Source organism: Maylandia zebra, linkage group LG1 (genome assembly GCF_041146795.1).
Source record: "Maylandia zebra isolate NMK-2024a linkage group LG1, Mzebra_GT3a, whole genome shotgun sequence".
Lineage (NCBI taxonomy): Eukaryota > Metazoa > Chordata > Actinopteri > Cichliformes > Cichlidae > Maylandia > Maylandia zebra.
In genome coordinates this window covers 26,697,388-26,713,888 of record NC_135167.1, presented here as the reverse complement: position 1 = coordinate 26,713,888, position 16,501 = coordinate 26,697,388, and the positions used below count along the sequence as shown (strand labels likewise).

Genomic DNA, 16,501 nt, shown 5'->3' with positions numbered 1-16,501 from the left:
GTTTAAGTCTGTGGGAAAGTATTCAACACTTTACAACTCCAGCCTCATGGGGCTTCATACTGTAAAGACCCTACATTAATACAGAAAACCGTGCATCAGTAAGTCACTGTAAAGTGACAATTAGGAATTTTTCTTGGATTATTGTAACTATAGTTGACTCTCTTTCAAAATACTAGACTGGTGGCTGCGCTGCCATATAGCTGAACTACAGCCATTCCCAAAGGCAGGTACCACCTGTCACTGGGGAATAAATTTCAATATGGGTAGTCAATGTCAGTAATGAGTAATATCAAACTGACCACCTATTACCAGTTTTATATAAATGTACTGAATGCCTTTTACTGTAGTCCACACTGAAGTATAGCACTTCTGCTATATTTCTGTTAGTATTTAGAATAAAAATGCAGATGTGTGTACATGTTAGTTTGATTGCTAGTGAAAATTATTTTCTTTACAAATAACTCACTGAACTAACAGTCACTCTCAATATGTTCATACTCATATTTCCTTCTTGGTAAATTTTATTTTTTTACACCAGCCAATCGCAAAATGAGTCGAGGCATTTAGGTATGCAGATTACCTACTGAAATTCAAACATCAGAAATGTAAAGTTGTTTTGTTTTAAGTGAAACTGCTGGTCCAGTGGGATGATTCTTCACAACCATCTCTAGGATTTACAGGTCTGACATCTTGATGTCAGGAAAATGGCCAGACTACTTAGAAGTGATAGGAAGACGACAGTAACTGAAAGACTGAAAAGATCAAAGTGGGTGGCTGCGTTGGGTCAATGCTGATTTGTCGTCACTGTGGTTTCACATTTATGCTTTTGTATCAAGTATTAAGCTGGCTGCTATGAAAATATAATTAAAAAACAAGTTTTCTATTGAAAAAAAAACACTTTATTGCATAAGTCAACCAAATGTAAAACAACCTAAAATAATACAAAAGGTGGGTTATAAGAAGACACCTGGAGTAAAGATCACAATAAATTGTGGATCCAATTTGTTGTGGTGTGGAAAACTGATGAGCCATGTTTCATTGAAGAAAAAAACAAAAACGGACTTGTAAAAGAAACGTCACAAAAATCTGAGTGGAACCTATACCAATAGTAACACTGTTTCTCTTCTAAAAAAATTTTGTCCTCTCCACATTAAACCCCATATTTCTGGATATACAAAACACTTAAAAACATTATCCACTGCTTTCAACCTCAAGTCATAGATCCTTTACTTCTTAAAACACTAATGAGCACACTCAAGCTGTGAAAGGGAACCACATCAGAAAAAGCAGTGGCCTAACCTCTGATTTCTCCATAGTGCCCTTTATTTTTGTTCCTACAGAATGAGATGGGACTGCAAAACTCCACCTCATTGTCCAGTGCATCTTCAGACCTGATGTACAGAAACCAGGTCAAACCAAGCTCTGATCTAAGAGGAAATCCCTCCTCTGAGTGGAAAGCATGTATTGACCTTTGGATTCAAAAACTATTCATCAGTCTTTTCCTCGCCTTGGTAATGTCTGTACTCTGGCCTGAGCTCCCAGGTGTTCTTGTGTGTCCCCTTCACATTGTAGATGCCAATATCACGCAGGATTTCCTTCAAGTAAATCTGAGAAGAAAAACAATATGAGATAATATTCTTGAGAATTAAAGCTAAATGTAAAAGTAGCTTTTTGAGCCAATAGTACTGTTTCAAATGAGTTATAACCGAGCTCTCAAGTCTTACCACAGGCTGCTTGGTGATATCCACTAAGTCTTTGATGTTGTAGTACTGATGCTTCTCAAAAGCAGAAAACAACATGTCCAACACTTGCTGCTTGTCAGCTCGGGCTCTCTTGCCCTCCTCCTTCTTCTTCCTCTCATACTCACGCTGCAGCAAAAACAGGCAGAAGTCAGCTAAACAACAATTATCTAATTACTGCGCATGGAAGACTGATAATACTCTGGGCTATCGAAAAGACCATATATCATCTAAATTGATCAGGTGTGGGACTTGGCAAATTTGCTTGTTGAGAATTCAAAGTTAGCTCCCCATAGCAACAGCTCAACTTCTATATACATTCAATAAGGAAATACTGCACAATATCTCTTAAGTGCTTCATTAGATCTCAAGGGATTAATTAATTGATGCTAAATTTATTACTTTGAAAAGCAACTTAAGCTGTCTAGAACCACGAGGAGATACCAAAAGTACACAAACAGATAAACTGGTCATCAGTTCTGCTTAATGCGTTCTGAAGGGATTTAGACAGTAAGTCACAAAGTGAAAAATAACACATCTTTTATATTCTATGTTGAAACAATGCTTATTGACTTGTATTGTAGCAGAGAGTGTGTCTGCAGCTGTTTGTTTGCCTCTGTCTGCCTTTAAGTTTAGTCAGAGAAGACTAAAGATTTAACAGCAAAGTGAGATAATATATAATTTGCACTCATTTTCTAAAAAATGTAGTAGATTTTCCTTCATTTTCCATTTATATCCATGGAAAGTCAACACATGTGAAAAGATTAACAATTAGGGGCCAGTTTACAGAATTTTAATATGAGAATAGGTTTTCCTTTTTTTTCATATTAACTGCTTTTATCTGTATGTTTTTTGTGATACTCCAATCTCCCGTATTTTGTTTATAATTAGAAATCAAAAATATGGGGCACTGATGAAATATGCATATTTAATGGGGGATGAAATAATCGTGCTGGGAAGTACTATGTGAAGTGGGACATGTGGTCACCTTGTGTGTGAATCCTGTAGAGCATGTGGTCAAAAACAACTAAGAACATACTAAAGGCAGTAAAATGTAACAAGAAAATTCTTGGCCAGATGTCAGTTAATTGTGTCTCTTGCGTGAACTAAACCTAACGTGAAAAGTGTAGAAAGTGAGCGTAATAATAAACAGATTTCTCTGTTGGGTTTCTTACATTGTAATCGTGATTGGCCACAGGTTTATAGTTGTTGGTCACAGCTTTTTCCAGCCGTTGAGACAGCCTGGCCGGTTTGGAGGACTCTTCAATTTGTAACCTGTTAGAGAGACAGGGAGAAGTACTTTACCTGGTAAGTATAAAATATAGATGAAACAAATATAAATAAATTTCTAGTAAAACATCCACATGTATGCAGTATTAAGACATTCTGATACAAGACAATCCATGCTATTTCATGTAACTTTAAGTGTTAAATGCTCACCTCTTCAGCCTCATATAGCTTTCACTGACAGCAGGCCTGCATTCTGCTCTCTGCACTACCACTCCCTCCAAGGTTATTTTATCTGAAAGAGAGTGCAGCTAATTAAAAAACTTGATACAGACTTTTAGTCCATGTGCACCACTGCACTTACGGCATATTTTTAAGAGAGAAGGGATAGAAACAAATGCTGTAAATTAATAAGTGGAAACAGTTTAGAAACAAGAAAGAAAAAAATCCTTTGCTAGGTGCTGTATGAGAAACTACATCAGAGTAGAATCCAGCATAATGCCATTGTTTGCGGACATAAACACCCCCCCCCCCCCCCCCCCCCCCCCCCAAAGAAAACAAACCAAACCAAACCAAAGTGACTTGTGGATACGGAGAATATAATCCTGGCTTAAGTGTTAACAGAACTCCTTCCTGGTTTTCTAGGAACCCATTAGTTATTTGATACCTCAGCCCTTCGAGGCAGCGGCTTTCAGTGTAGCCAGCACGTACCGTTTTCTATTGCAAATGCATAAGAAGCTAATAATCTTGTGTGCTCCATAGACTATTTACGTGCACAAGACCGAAGGCCGCTCAACCACTCTTACTCAAAATTCCCCAAACTACAGACTAAAAACAAAAAGCTTCCAGTACCAAAAACCTCTGCCACTTCTAATTAGTAAATATTAGAGTTTATACATGCACACATGTTTTGGCCACACTTAATTCTTGTTAAATCACCACATTTCTTGTGCTTGTAGTTCTGTAAAAACACTGTTTTTACATTGTTCACCAAGGCTCAGAATAGTTCTTCACTTACTGCTTTAGTCGGAAAAATGCACACATCTGTACTGTAAATAATCACGTTTGTTTTGCACCATCGCAATCAGAATTATCTTTTAAAACCCTTCCTATAGTTAATAAAGCTCTCAAGTGTCTATAACCCGATTAGGCCTGTCAGGTCACCACGTGCAGATCTTTAAACTATTCTCAGAATTACATCTAAATGTGCTGAAGTCCTATTACTGAGGTCTTATTCTTCAGACAAGCTGTCTGTTCACCAACAGTCAGGTACCACTATGGGCACATTTATAGTTTTTATTTTCAATTTTCTTTTTAAATTTTTATTTCATTTTGACTTTTTGTTTTAAGTACAGTTTAGTTTCCTGAATGGATTTTCTTTTTTCACTTAACTTTTTGTTTGAAATCTCTTTGTTTTAGTTTAGTTTTTATTAGTTTATTAGACAAGACTCACAAAATAATTTGTTAGTTTTTTTTTTTTTCCTCCAAAACTTTATTTATTATTTCAGTTAACTAAAACAATTTTTCTATATCTAGATTTAGTTTTTAACTTCACTTAACTGTAATAACAATTGTTTACATTAAAAAAAACCAAAACCCTTTTGATTCTCAAGCTCATGAATTTGAATTATGCGTCTGCAGGAAATCTAGGTTGTAACTTATGAAGCAACCGGAAATTCCTTTTATCCCTACGCCACATGTCAGGTAAACACAGCCTGCCACAACTGAGTTGCAGTGATGATGGTTAAGAGGAGTTTTCTGCTACGTTGTAAGTTACTACGTAGATTTCTTCCAGAAGTCAAAATCATGCTTTACACTTAATAACTGTGTGTTAACTTCTGTTTTATTTTATTTGTAACATTTTGTTATATTTATTGCCTTAAGGTACTGTAACTCTACACAGGTTTTTATCTTTTATGGTGATAAATTGATATGGCGATTTTCCAGTTTCATTGTACTACATAGTACTCTTGTACTATGTATGACTGTGCAATGGCAATAAAGATATCTTATAACACTGAGTTTAAGTGATGAATGAAATGTGCTATAAAAAACTGACACTTTTTTTTTTTTTTTAATTTAACAAAGTTCTTAAAATTGGCTACATTTACAAGTAGTTTTGAAGGATGAATGATTATGCAGACACACACACACACATCAAATAACTGCCAAAAATACAACTGGACAGACATTACAATCGTCACTACACACAGCGCCATTCTCCTTAGCATGTAAATGGCTTTTTACTGTGATACCAAAAACTTCCCTTGACGAGAAAAATAAACCCTCGCGTCTGATTCCTAAATCACTTCACTGACTTCATGAGCTGCTTTGTGCAACTTTGTCACTTGCTAGGTAAACGGAGGACTCACCTGGGCCTGTCCCTGCCCCCGAACCTGAGCTGCTGCCATCAGATCTCTCTTCTGACTGGCCTACAGGAAGGGAGGGAGGGATGGTGAACATGAAAAATACGAGGGATGGAAGGGATCCAACAGTAAGAACCACACCCAGGGTTTAGTCGCACACCAAAAATGTTTTTTTAATTACACAACGCTTCTCATCACGATCTCTGGCAAATACAAATGCGTGCGCGTGAGCAAAGCAAGCATGGCCGCACAACATGGGAGGACGGATGCCCTGTCCCACCACTGATACACATGCATAGCAGGGCTGCACAAATGAATCTCATTTGAAACTAAATATAAGAAAATATTACCAAACTGCTTTTCTAATTTAAACTATACACTTTTTTCCAATTAGACACAGTCACTTCTCATCTTTTCTGTTGCTCTACTAAAATGTTTAGATTTTACTACCTCATGACTTCCTCTCACTGCTTTTGCAGCTGTCTTCTTGATCACGTCTAAGTTCTTCAAACTTAATGCCTCGCTCAATGAACCATTTAAATTGTGCAGCCCTAAAATGCACACACATATAATATGCTGTCCCAAAGTAACCACTGCAGCTCAAGATCACCGGCATCCATAGCAAAGTAATTAATTATGCAGAAATTGAAAACCTAATTATACTGAAAGAACAAAAGAGACTGATGAAATTCAAACTGAGCCAAACAATCCCATGCACAAAATCAACTCCAAATTCAGCAATGATTTGTGTTGATAAGCGTCCCTGCTATGTTAAATGATTCCCAAATTGGCTGTGCTGATTGGCAGTGAACTGAAAATGTCAACCCCCAACAAATGACAGACGATCAAACGCTGAAACTGAAACACGTAGAGACAAACACAAATTAAACTGGATAAAGACAAAAGACTCTTCTGTTTTCCACTGAGTGTCCACTAATCCACGATGTAGAGTACACTTCTTGTGAGTACCCACTGTTAGGACTGTGGACAATGTGACACTCTAGGAAAAGTCTACAAAAAGTTCAGATCACACAAAGACAAAAAAGGGCAAGCAACAGGAAAACTTCATGAAGACAGCAAACTGTACAACGAGTAGCAAAATGGACGTCTCCATCTCCCAATCACAACTTACCTGTGATTCTAATGAGGTATTAGTTAACACAGAAAACTGATATTGCAATTAGGTCAAGCTCATCTTGCAGCAAAGAGGTTGAAAGCAGAGAAAAAGCAGTGGTAGATGAAAACAGAAAGTCACCTGATGAAGTCTCTGTGAAGACTGCCAATGTCTGACCTCCCACTGACTGCATGGTGAACGGGTGTTCGCGTGGTGCAGACACCGTCTTATCCTCTATACCGTCAATCACAGTCAGCTCTTCATTCAAAGTGAAAGACACCTGTAAATAGTCAATCACGTTATTTTTTTCTTTTTAGCAGCAGGACAGATTTACACACTTGGGATCTAGTTGCCATTTATAAGGTAGTAAACAGGGCTCACAGAAGTGATGCCACTGAGTACAAGAAATGCAGTTTCCAGGTACATGAATTTGCATTAGTGACATTGTTTCAAAGAAGCTTGTCCAAACCTATCCCCTCCAGTATCCCTAGCTTAATAAAAGGTTCAGGCAGCACTGCCAGCAACACTGCCTTTCAGGCTGATGATATCAGAGCCAGTCAAGCTGTTGTCCAGAGGTCCATCAGAACGCCAAAACTTAGTGCATGACACCAGTTCAACAGTGGGCAAACAAGAGGAATATGGCAAGTAGAGCTGGGCGATATAAGATTTTTTCATATCACGATATGTTTTTTTCATTTCAGGCGATAACGATATATATCACGATATAAGCCAAATAACTATATTTGTAAAATTTAAATGTGCAGTTGCTCACAAGTAAAATGTGAAATAATCAGCAGCTTGTTTTTATTTAAATATTTATTTCCCATAATAAGTTCAACAGGGTAGATGTACTTAAGGAACATGAGACTTTTTCAGATAAATAAAGGCAAATATTGCAAACTACACAAAAGGCAGCCGCTAAAGCGTTTAAGTTTCAAAATAGAACAAACGAAACAGACTACTAAATTGTCAATTCCACTTAGAAACAAAATATTAATTCTAAAAATAAATCTTAGTTTGTTTTACAGAAGAACAGACAAAACTGACTAACTTTTGTCAGTATCAAATAAACTGAGAACTAAAAGGGAATTCTCAATCTCTCCTTGTTGTATAGCTTAGCTTTTCAAACAGTTTTAACAGTTACTTTAGTCTGACAAAAGCCGAATGACGAATTAGCGCTTCCAGTCAGAGACTCAGGCTACGTCCACACGTACACGGGTATTTTTGAAAACGGAGATTTTCCGTTTTCGTTTTAAAAAATAATCCCGTCCAGACATAAAGGGAGAAATGAAGGAAAACGCTGCTATGAACATGCCAAAGCAGCAGGTGGAGCTAGATTCCTAACCGTGCAGAAATGTTGGCCAATCAGAAGTCTAGAAGCCTCGGTGGGAAAAAGTAAACAAAGCTGGGGCATAGAAGCAGAACCAAGTCGTATGTGTGGACGGACAGTAACTGTGTGTATATGTAAACATTTAAACACTGCAGAGAGTAGAATTAACAGTATTGTAGAAATTCATTTCACTGAAACAATAACGTGGCGCACAGTGTGACGTCAAAAAATGTGCACACCTTTGACGCTGCGTTTTCTCCGTTTTTCTAGTCCACACGTAAATGCAAAAACTGAGTTTTCAAAAATCTTCGTTTTCAGTGACCAAAAACGCCGTTTACGTGTGGACGAAAGGTGCAAACGCATAGAAAAATCTGCGTTTTCAAAAATACCCGGGTAAGTGTGGACGTAGCGCATGCACCAGTTTATTGTATTTCCAGACTTGCTTTCGGCACAATTTACAGTGCGCGCTACTCTGTTTTTTGTCAGACTTGAAATAGCCGAAATACCTTCACACTACGGAACTTCTATGGCTCTTCCGTTCGACAATCTCTCCGGCGTTGGAACCATCATCTGTTTTCTCTTCGGTCACGCTCGGTTGATTTTTCTAGTCGGCGCACTCATTTCCTCCATTACCCGGGCGGTACGGTGGCTGGCTGCTTCCCAAACAAATACACATGTGCGGCTTGGCACTTGTGCTGTATGTAACAAGTCACGTGACGTGACGCTGTGGCTGTGATTGGTTCGGCTCTGCGCTACGTAATTTGGATTGGCTGTTCTTTTTTTTCTTTCTTTTTTTTAAAGAGGACAAGAGCGGCGAGGTCTATCACGATAGTTTAATTTTTCTATCGAGTAAAAGTTATATCGCGATACATATCGTTATCGTTCTATCGCCCAGCTCTAATCCTCAGTCTAAAATTGAAATTGGATGCAAAAGAGACATTGTCCAATCGCTATCAGGCTGCTGAACAAATTATGAAGTTTCTATTTATTTATGATTTATTAATATTAGTATTATTATTATTCTGTTGCCAGACATATGCTCTTTTACTTTTTGTTTGCACATATAGAAAACACTGGATTGCATTGTGTTTCTTTTATCATGATCTGCTAAGCTAGAGCTCTGCAATATAAACTTTTTCACCAACTTTTACTTGAATCTGTGATATGAAAATAAAACTGGATCTAATACACTCATTTCCAATCCTCCCAATGAAAATGTGAACATTTTTAACTCGTCGCTATAATCTTGTAAACTCATTTCCACCCACTAACTGTTCTTAATCTGTTTTGATCACCGTTTTGCATGGTGTACCCTAAGTATTTAAACTTATCACTAACTATACACCTTGGATTTTCACTGTTACCCTATCATTCACACACATATTCGATTATGCTTCTATTGACTTTCTTTCCTCTTCTCTCCAGTGCACATCTTCACTTCTCCAGGCTCTATTTTGCCTGTTTTCTACTCTCATTGCAGATCACAATGTCATAATCCAAAGAGACTCCTGCCTGAGCTCATCTGTCAAGCTGTTCATCATCACATCAAAAAAAAAGGGGGGGGCTCAGAGACAACACACCTGAACACTGCCCTCATACACACAGCTGGGCCATATCATAACCTTCACGGTAATACCGGTATAATGTTAGGCAATGATAAGAAAATGAAATATCGCGATAGAGCAGGGGTCACCAACACGGTGCCCGTGGGCACCAGGTCGCCCGCAAGGACCACATGAGTCGCCCGTGGGCCTGTTCTAAAAATAGCTCACCATAACAACTTACCAGTAAGCTGCATCTATTTTTATTTTTTCTTGCTATTTTTTTAATCACAATTGCATTGGTGTTAATTTGTTAGAGATAATATATTAAAAAAAATGTTTATTATTAAATATTAGATCATGATCTAATATTTAGTGCTAGCTGGTCTCCACGGAAACAGTTGCCGTGAAGACCAGCAAAGGCAAAGGTGAGGAGATGAGGAAAACATGGCGGAAAAAAGGAAGAAAACATAATTTTCACAGTGAATGGGAGGAAGAGTTCTTTTTTACCACTGTGAAAGATTCATGCGTGTGTCTCATTTGCGGGGCAACTGTGGCAACGGCAAAGCGGCACAACGTGGAGAGACATTTCCGAACGTGTCACACAAGCTACCATGCTAACTACCCAAAGGGCAGCACACTGCGAGCGGAAAAGGCCCGCGAATTAAAGGCAGGTTTGAGCGAGTGTGACGAGTCTGTCGACAGCAGCAGTACAGCACAGCTGATGGTCTTTATCCGGATGGTATTTGATGGTTTCTCCACAAAAGAAGAACTTCTGACACTACTGCCGCTAAAGACAACTACGAAGGGAGTTGACATCTATAATGCGGTGAAGGAGTTTTTCGTGAAGAAAAAGGTACCGTTGGAAAAGCTGGTATCAGTGACTACCGACGGGGCTCCTGCTATGATCGGCCGACATACGGGATTCATCGCTCACTGTAAAGGTGACACAGAGTTCCCAAACTTCATGCATTACCACTGCATCATTCACCAGCAGGCGTTATGCGCAAAGGTGATCGGCTTCGAGCACGTCATGACTCCCGTCGTGAAGATCATAAACAGCATCCGCTCCAGAGCTAAACAGCACAGAACATTCAAGGTGCTATTGGAGGAGCTGTCAGCTGAATATGGTGACCTGCTACTACATACGGAAATCCGATGGCTCAGCAGGGGACGGATTTTGCTTCGTTTTTTGTCACTTTTGGGTGAAATCAAGGAGTTCATGCAATCCAAAGGGGAAGACACATCTCTGCTGGAGGACACTGAGTGGACACTTGACCTTGCGTTTTTAACAGACATTACTGGGAAACTGAACCATTTGAACTGTGAGCTGCAAGGCAAAGGTAAGACTGTTGCTGACATGATAAGTGCTTTAAATGGATTTAAAGCCCAGATGAACATTTTCTCTGTGCATTTACAGAGAAAAAAGGTGCTGCACTTTCCCTCTGTGCAGATGGTGCTGAAAGACAATGCTTCTGCATCTGAGACTTTTGACAAAGTTGCAGAAAAGTACACTCAAGTCATAAACCGACTTGGTCAAGAGTTTGAGAACAGGTTTTGTGACCTTGATCAGCTTGAGCCATGTGTCTCATTTGTTTCCAATCCTTTCATGAATGTGGACACAACATGCATTGCTGAGCAACTAAGTTCAGTGTTCAGCTTGGATGCTGGACAGGTGGAAATCGAAATTGTAACATTGCAAAATGACGTCCACCTCAAAGCCTATCTGGGTGCACCAAACTTTTGGTGCCTTGTTGACACAGAAAAGTACAGTGGTGTGTGCACAGCAGCTATGAAGGTTGCCAGCCTGTTTGGTTCAACCTATCTTTGTGAATCAGCCTTTTCTGACATGAACTTCATCAAGAACAAACACAGAACTCTTCGATGCACATCTGCAAGACTCACTCAGAGTTGCAGTGTCAAGTTATACCCCAGATTACAACACACTGGTGAACAGCATGCAATGCCAGGTTTCCCACTAACAAACAAAGAAAGCCATATTAGATGTTCTCAGTGGCAACATTACAGTGTCATGTCAAAGTTGAATTTAATTATTGAAAAACAAATGTGTTTGTTAAGTGTAACATGTGACAATTTGCTTTAAAATGCTGCCAATTTGGTGAAAAGTTCTGCAAAATTTGAAAGTTGATTTTTTGTATGTTACATACATACAAAAATAATGTATGTAACAGTGCATGATTTGTTAAAATTTGTTAGTGGTAAGTGAAAATGTTGTAGAAGTGATCACTTCAAAATGTAAATACTTGCAGAGATATATAGAAATAAAGTGTTGCATATTGATATTTATGTTTCCTACCTTTCCTACCTTCCTACTTGCATTCTTTATAATTATGGTGAAAAATAATTAACATAATTAGTGTCCGTACATAGATGAATATCATTAATTATTATTGATAACACATAATTAAGTTAAACTGAGGAAATTTGTTATTTGAGAAGTGTGTGTCAAACTGGTAGCCCTTCACATTAATCGGTACCCAAGAAGTAGCTCTCACTTTCAAAAAGGTTGGTGACCCCTGCGATAGAGGGTAAAACGCACATGCACAGTGCCTTTGTTTTCATCCGCACATGGCGACAACGGTGAATGAGAAGGGTGAAAGCGGATCGTTGAATGAAACAGAAGAACCAGAATTGGTTTGTAAAAATGGTGCAACTTCAGTGGTGTGGAACTAGTTTGGCTTTCGTCCGTCAGATACACACCAAAGCACAAATTTTGGTAGAGCATGCTAGCGGGCCGTTGTTATTGAAAAAAATGTTTTAGTACGACTTCCGTAAGTTACCAAACCGCACCGCTTAATGGACTGTCGGAGCATTACGGCTACTATAGTCAGGAGTCTGGCGGAGTGATACGTACTGTGCTTCAACATAATATTACCGTATTGTGTGTTTATAACCTCTTTTTAAGTTTTGTAGATATTATATATGGTTATGCTCAGGATATATCGGCCAATTTCCATGGAAATGCCTTTTGGTTAAACTGTCAGTAAGGAATTTGCATTTGCACTGTTAAAGTTTTTATATAGATTTAATGCACATAAAAAACAGCTGCTTGTGTGAAAATACATTGATGTGGGGTTTTTTTTGCACTAATAAAGTTGTGGAGTTGTAAAGTACTTTGTCTCGTGTCAATTATATCGTCAGGTATATTGTTATTGCAAATTTTAAAATATATATCGTGATAAATATTTTTGGCTATATTGCCCTGCCCTACTCATACATGTCCTGCACCACCCTCACTTACTTCCCTGTCACATCTTGACTTCCTCATTAAGTACCACAGTTTCTCTCTTGGAAACCTATCATATGCTTTCTCCAGATTGTCAAAGATTGTCCTTCTGACCTTCTCTATACTTCTCCATCGACACACTCAAAGCAAAGAACTTCTGCACAGAACCATATTGTTGCTCATGGATCATCACTTGTCTTCTTAACCTAGCTTCAAATACTTTTCCCCATATTTTTATGGTATTGCTACAGCGCTGCACATCACCCTTGTTGTTCAAAAATAATTATTATTACTACACTTCTTCTCCAGTCCTCAGGCATATTCTCTCTCTCTAAGACTGTGTTAAATAATCTGGTCAAAAAGTACACTGCCTTCTCTTCTAGACATTTCCATAGCTCAAGACCAACTACTTTTCCACTCTTCACCCTCTTCAAAGCTGTCCTTACTTACTCCTTACTAATCCTCTGTACTTTCCGATTGATTAACTGTCCTTTCTCCATCCTCTTCTGTTTCCGATTTTCTTAAATGATGAGCTCCTCAAAATACCCCTTCCATCTTCTCAACACACTCCCTTCACTTGGTAGTACATATCCATCTCTACCCTTAAACACCCTACAATTAAATACAATAATTGAAATTCAAACTATATATTTTGTTTCCCCAATTATGAATACATTGACAACAACCTGTGAGCACATCAAGATTATTTAATGTTTTGGCTCTTACTAAAACAGTCCATTGCTGTATGTCAGAGTACTGGGATGCAGAGCAATCCTTACCTCTGGTTTTCCTTGATTTCCTTTCCTTGGAAATAAAAAACAAGAAAAGAAAATACAATTGAGGGGCCTTTCTAAAAAAATATTTAAAATGTACGGCATATGACCAAAATACTGTTTCTATTAAATATGTAGTTAGCCTCAGCTAACCCCTACCATTGATCAACACAGACTCAGTTCCCATGTCACATGACACACATAAGAAACTTTGCAGGTTGGCTTCTACTACTTTTATAAATGCTCAGTTACTTCACATACTTGCAGATCCGGAGCTTTCCAACTTCTCCTCTGCCTGTCGCTTTTGCCCATTGTTGAGAAAGGTATTTGGGCACCTGGAAGAAGAAACACTATTTATAGTTACACTATCCACATACACAAAATATAAGCAATAATCATTATTACACTCCTTTCCCACTATTAAAAAGAAACTGTTACGTTTGCAGTTTTGTCACATACTTTGGTCTAAATCGCTAAGCTAATTGTGTATATCTTAAGATTTTATCCAATGTACATCCCGTCACTGTTTGCACTGCTATTATTCTAACTAAGGGTGTTGTTTACCAAGACTGTGAAGACTAAGTGATAGCATCTAATTAAACCAGTTGTTTATAGTGTGTTCTGCTCCCAAAATATTGTACTATGCCAGTTTAACCGACCTAGCTTACAGATGATAAACTTAGCCAGCGTTAGATAACTTAGCAGCAGATGCTAAGCTACCAGACCGTAAGCTTTAGCCGTGTTTAAATTAGTAACTCACCGTACATCCCATTAACTAATGTTATTACAAAGAGTGTATACGCACCTTAACGAGCCACACGCCTGTATTTTGTTTGGCACCGGTCAAATCCACCTCTCCTTTTTCTGACATATTTTAAAATGACGACTGTTAAAACTCTAGCAGGGCAACCGCCACACGCATGCGTAAATGAAATATGGAAGTATGGCGACTCCGAAGGTCCATATTCGTTACTACTACTGCCTTCACTACGCTTAGCCACTACTAAAAAACAAGAGTTGTTAAAAAATTACAACACAATGACAGTTTTTTTTTTCAGTTTAGTCAACTTAAAAGCAAATACTTTTTACATATTAATGCATTTTACAGCAATTTTCAGAAAAAGCTTAGCATAAAGTCAAATCAGATGTACAAAGGGATCATTAATGCAAATTTTACAGGCTGTTATGCCATTAATCTAATTAGTTAAACGTCAAATTAAAATTGAAACGTTAACCCCACACATAAAAACTTAGGCTAAATTGTTTCTCATCTCTCCTTTACCATTCCTAAGTACAAAGTCTGAGTTTTACACAAAATTTCAGCACACAAAAACTGAAAATAACATTCGATCTGACAGTATTTATATCACCTAAATTTAGCAAGACACATGGGGTTGATCTCGATGTTACCTGTACAAACATGGTCCAATGTGAAAATATAAGCTGATGTGCTGCAAGAAAAACATTCTACTTGTTTTGTGTCTTTCACCTTCTCTTTCATCCTTTTTGTTCTGTGCTCAAAGTCCTGAGCCAAGGTGTCCTGAATTGACCTTTTGCCAGCATGGGTCCACTCACACCATCCTCATCCTCTCACTCACTGCCAATGGGCTCAGTCTGGTAACCTCACCAACAATGTTTTCATACACTCCACAGCAAAATCCAGGAGGAAGAGCAGGTCCCAGCACAGGTGACCTAAAGGAAAAAATTAAGTTACAATTTACAATTTATAGTTACAATTATCCTCAACTTAATATTTTCACTTATTTTTCCTCATTCACTGGGAAACCTTTATAGGATAGGAACTCAGGTACTTAAATCCTGGTGGCCAGGCTGGTCCTGACATATGGGGCTTGTTTTGAGTTATTACCCATTTAAAGGCTTTTCAAATGAGTGAAAAGGGAAAACAAGATCATGCCTTTTGACCTAGATAGTTAGGCATTTAGCTAGCTAATTCAGAGACAATGAGAAACAATCAACCTTTCTTTCTCTAAGACTCTGAACAATTCCAATAGTTATCCAATGCTTTTGTGAAGGGTAACAACCCTAGTTAAAGAGTACAATTGTTCAAGGATGTAGAACCTTGTATATTAGCATGGTTGCAGCCACGCTTTGTACTTCCATTGTTTTATAATTACATTTACATGTACCTCTGTAAATATGATGTTTTTGTCAACTTTTAATGGCTTTTATGAAGAAGTCCAAGTAGTATTTCTAAGAGGAAGAAGACAATGAAATGGTGAGAGCTTAGTATCAAGAGACCATACCTGGTGCTGCGAGAAAAAAGTAGTCACATCAGGTACAAAACCTAACAGCTCGCTAGCGGACTTCCCTCTAACATCTCCTGTCCTATAGTAAGTAAACCAGCTGCATGACATGCTGATTAAATTTACCGAAATCCCCATTAGACAGTTTTTTGTATATAGCTTTTATGATAAATCAGTAGTCAGTGCAAAGACTGATTAAAAGCAAATATGTCACAGATGTATTGACAGCTAAGAATACAAGGGGGGGGGGGGGAAGTAACAAAATAAAAAGTTTACATCTTTATAACCATGACTCTGAACAGTAATGCAATTGTCAGGCTGCCAGCCAGTTTCCTTGTACTAGAAGCATTGGCTGTATAAAACACTTTAATAATAACAATGATAATAATAATAGTCATCTGTATTACACTTTAGACTGGAGCTGTGTATTGTATAACTCGCTGGCCACATCTGGCCAGCTGGCTATCCCTGACCAACCCACTTGAGGTCAATGGGTAATTCGGTCTGAAACATAATTATAAACTATCCAATTTTCCCCCATTTTTTATATTAAGTTTTTGATGGTCTATTGGTCTTTTGTGAAAAATGACAATACACATATTTTGCTTTTCTTTTGCTTTTTCTTTTTAACTTTTTTCATTTTTTCCCCTTTTTTATGGACAAATGTGTATGCAAGAAAAGCAAGAGAAAACACTTGTATAGTGAGTTGCATGTGAACCTGGTTAGTAAGGAAAGAGAAAGAATAGACTTGTACTGATTGTCTAGACAGAGCACATGAGCTGGAAAGGATGTACAGCAGGTTAGGATGGTAAAGGGTAGAGATCGAAATAAGATGGATATGTATTAGCAAGTGAAGGGAGTGTGCTGAGAAAATGAAATGAGTCTTTTGAGGAGCTCATC

General features: G+C 38.1%; 1 protein-coding gene across 3 annotated transcripts; it reads right to left on the bottom strand.

Moving 5' to 3' along the window:
- Positions 1-1,300: 1,300 nt before the first annotated feature.
- gtf2f2a (general transcription factor IIF, polypeptide 2a) lies at positions 1,301-14,297 on the bottom strand. Of its 3 annotated transcripts, none has more exons than XM_004543372.4 (9): positions 14,143-14,297; positions 13,599-13,672; positions 13,344-13,368; positions 6,588-6,726; positions 5,339-5,398; positions 3,180-3,261; positions 2,915-3,014; positions 1,725-1,868; positions 1,301-1,607 (listed from the first exon to the last, which is right to left on the bottom strand). In XM_004543372.4, the coding sequence occupies exons 1-9, from the start codon at positions 14,206-14,208 to the stop codon at positions 1,485-1,487; spliced, it is 813 nt and encodes a 270-aa protein (XP_004543429.1). In that variant the 5' UTR covers positions 14,209-14,297; the 3' UTR covers positions 1,301-1,484. The 3 variants fall into 3 exon arrangements, with proteins under 3 accessions (XP_004543429.1, XP_076740070.1, XP_004543431.1); XM_076883955.1 differs by having other exon boundaries at positions 13,291-13,368; positions 14,143-14,279; XM_004543374.4 differs by lacking the exon at positions 5,339-5,398.
- Between the last annotated feature and the right edge of the window lie 2,204 nt (positions 14,298-16,501).

What these genes read in the sequence shown, in the direction of transcription:
- gtf2f2a (XM_004543372.4), bottom strand. Translation starts at nt 14,208, where the DNA reads ATGTCAGAAAAAGGAGAGGTGGATTTGACCGGTGCCAAACAAAATACA. An exon ending in CTTCACAGAGACTTCATCAG is followed by an intron (nt 5,399 to 6,587) that starts GTGACTTTCTGT and finishes CCCTTCCTGTAG; the next exon opens with GCCAGTCAGAAGAGAGATCT. An exon ending in ATATCACCAAGCAGCCTGTG is followed by an intron (nt 1,608 to 1,724) that starts GTAAGACTTGAG and finishes TTTTCTTCTCAG; the next exon opens with ATTTACTTGAAGGAAATCCT.